The following is a 564-nucleotide window of genomic DNA, read 5'->3' as shown; positions in this document are numbered from 1 at the left end:
CCTGTAGGGAGGGCCTCCCAGGCCCCTAGTGAGGACAGCTGAGGGAAGGTCCCGGGCGGGAGGGCTGGGGCTCCCTTACCTGTGGCCACTCTCCTGGCTCCGTGGACAGGGCTGCCGCCTCAGCTGGTTTGAGGACTGGGGCCCGTGGGACCCTCTGCCCGCGCGGTGAGTCACCCAGCTGAGCTGGAGCATGAATCACAGATGCTGCTGGGGAGAGAACACAGGATCTGTGTGAGCTGGCTCAGCAAACTCCCCCGGCCCTGCCTCCCGCCTGCCCCTCGCCCTAACCCCGGGGTCTCTGCGCCCCGCTCAGCGCTGTGGCTGACTGGTTGGGGTGTCTCTGAGCCACTGAGACCATGGTCGTAGGCTCCCCTGGACCATGGACTTGACCTGGGCCCTCCCAGCTCTACAGCGACCCCTGGTGGTAGTGCCCAGCTGCAGGGGCTCACCTGAGGGGCCAGGAGGTGGGGGGCCGGGTCTGCTGTGTCTGCTGCTGCTGCTGCTGCTGCTGCTGCTGCTGCTGCAAAGGCTGGGGTTCAGCTTCAGTTTCCTCCAGGACGGGAG

At 67.2% G+C, this 564-nt stretch overlaps 1 protein-coding gene across 1 annotated transcript in view; it reads right to left on the bottom strand.

The window, feature by feature from the left end:
• Positions 1 to 542: 542 nt before the first annotated feature.
• Positions 543 to 564, bottom strand: part of ARC (activity-regulated cytoskeleton-associated protein) — a 6,609-nt gene continuing 6,587 nt past the window's right edge. The window contains exon 4 of the mRNA XM_014539977.1: positions 543 to 550. Within this exon, the coding sequence (XP_014395463.1) occupies positions 543 to 550 (8 nt within the window). The remainder of the gene's footprint in view (positions 551 to 564) is intronic.

Source organism: Myotis brandtii, unplaced genomic scaffold (assembly GCF_000412655.1).
Source record: "Myotis brandtii unplaced genomic scaffold, ASM41265v1 scaffold2325, whole genome shotgun sequence".
Classification (NCBI taxonomy): Eukaryota; Metazoa; Chordata; class Mammalia; order Chiroptera; family Vespertilionidae; genus Myotis; species Myotis brandtii.
Note: the sequence above shows the minus strand (reverse complement) of the source record. Positions and strands in the feature narration are given on the sequence as shown.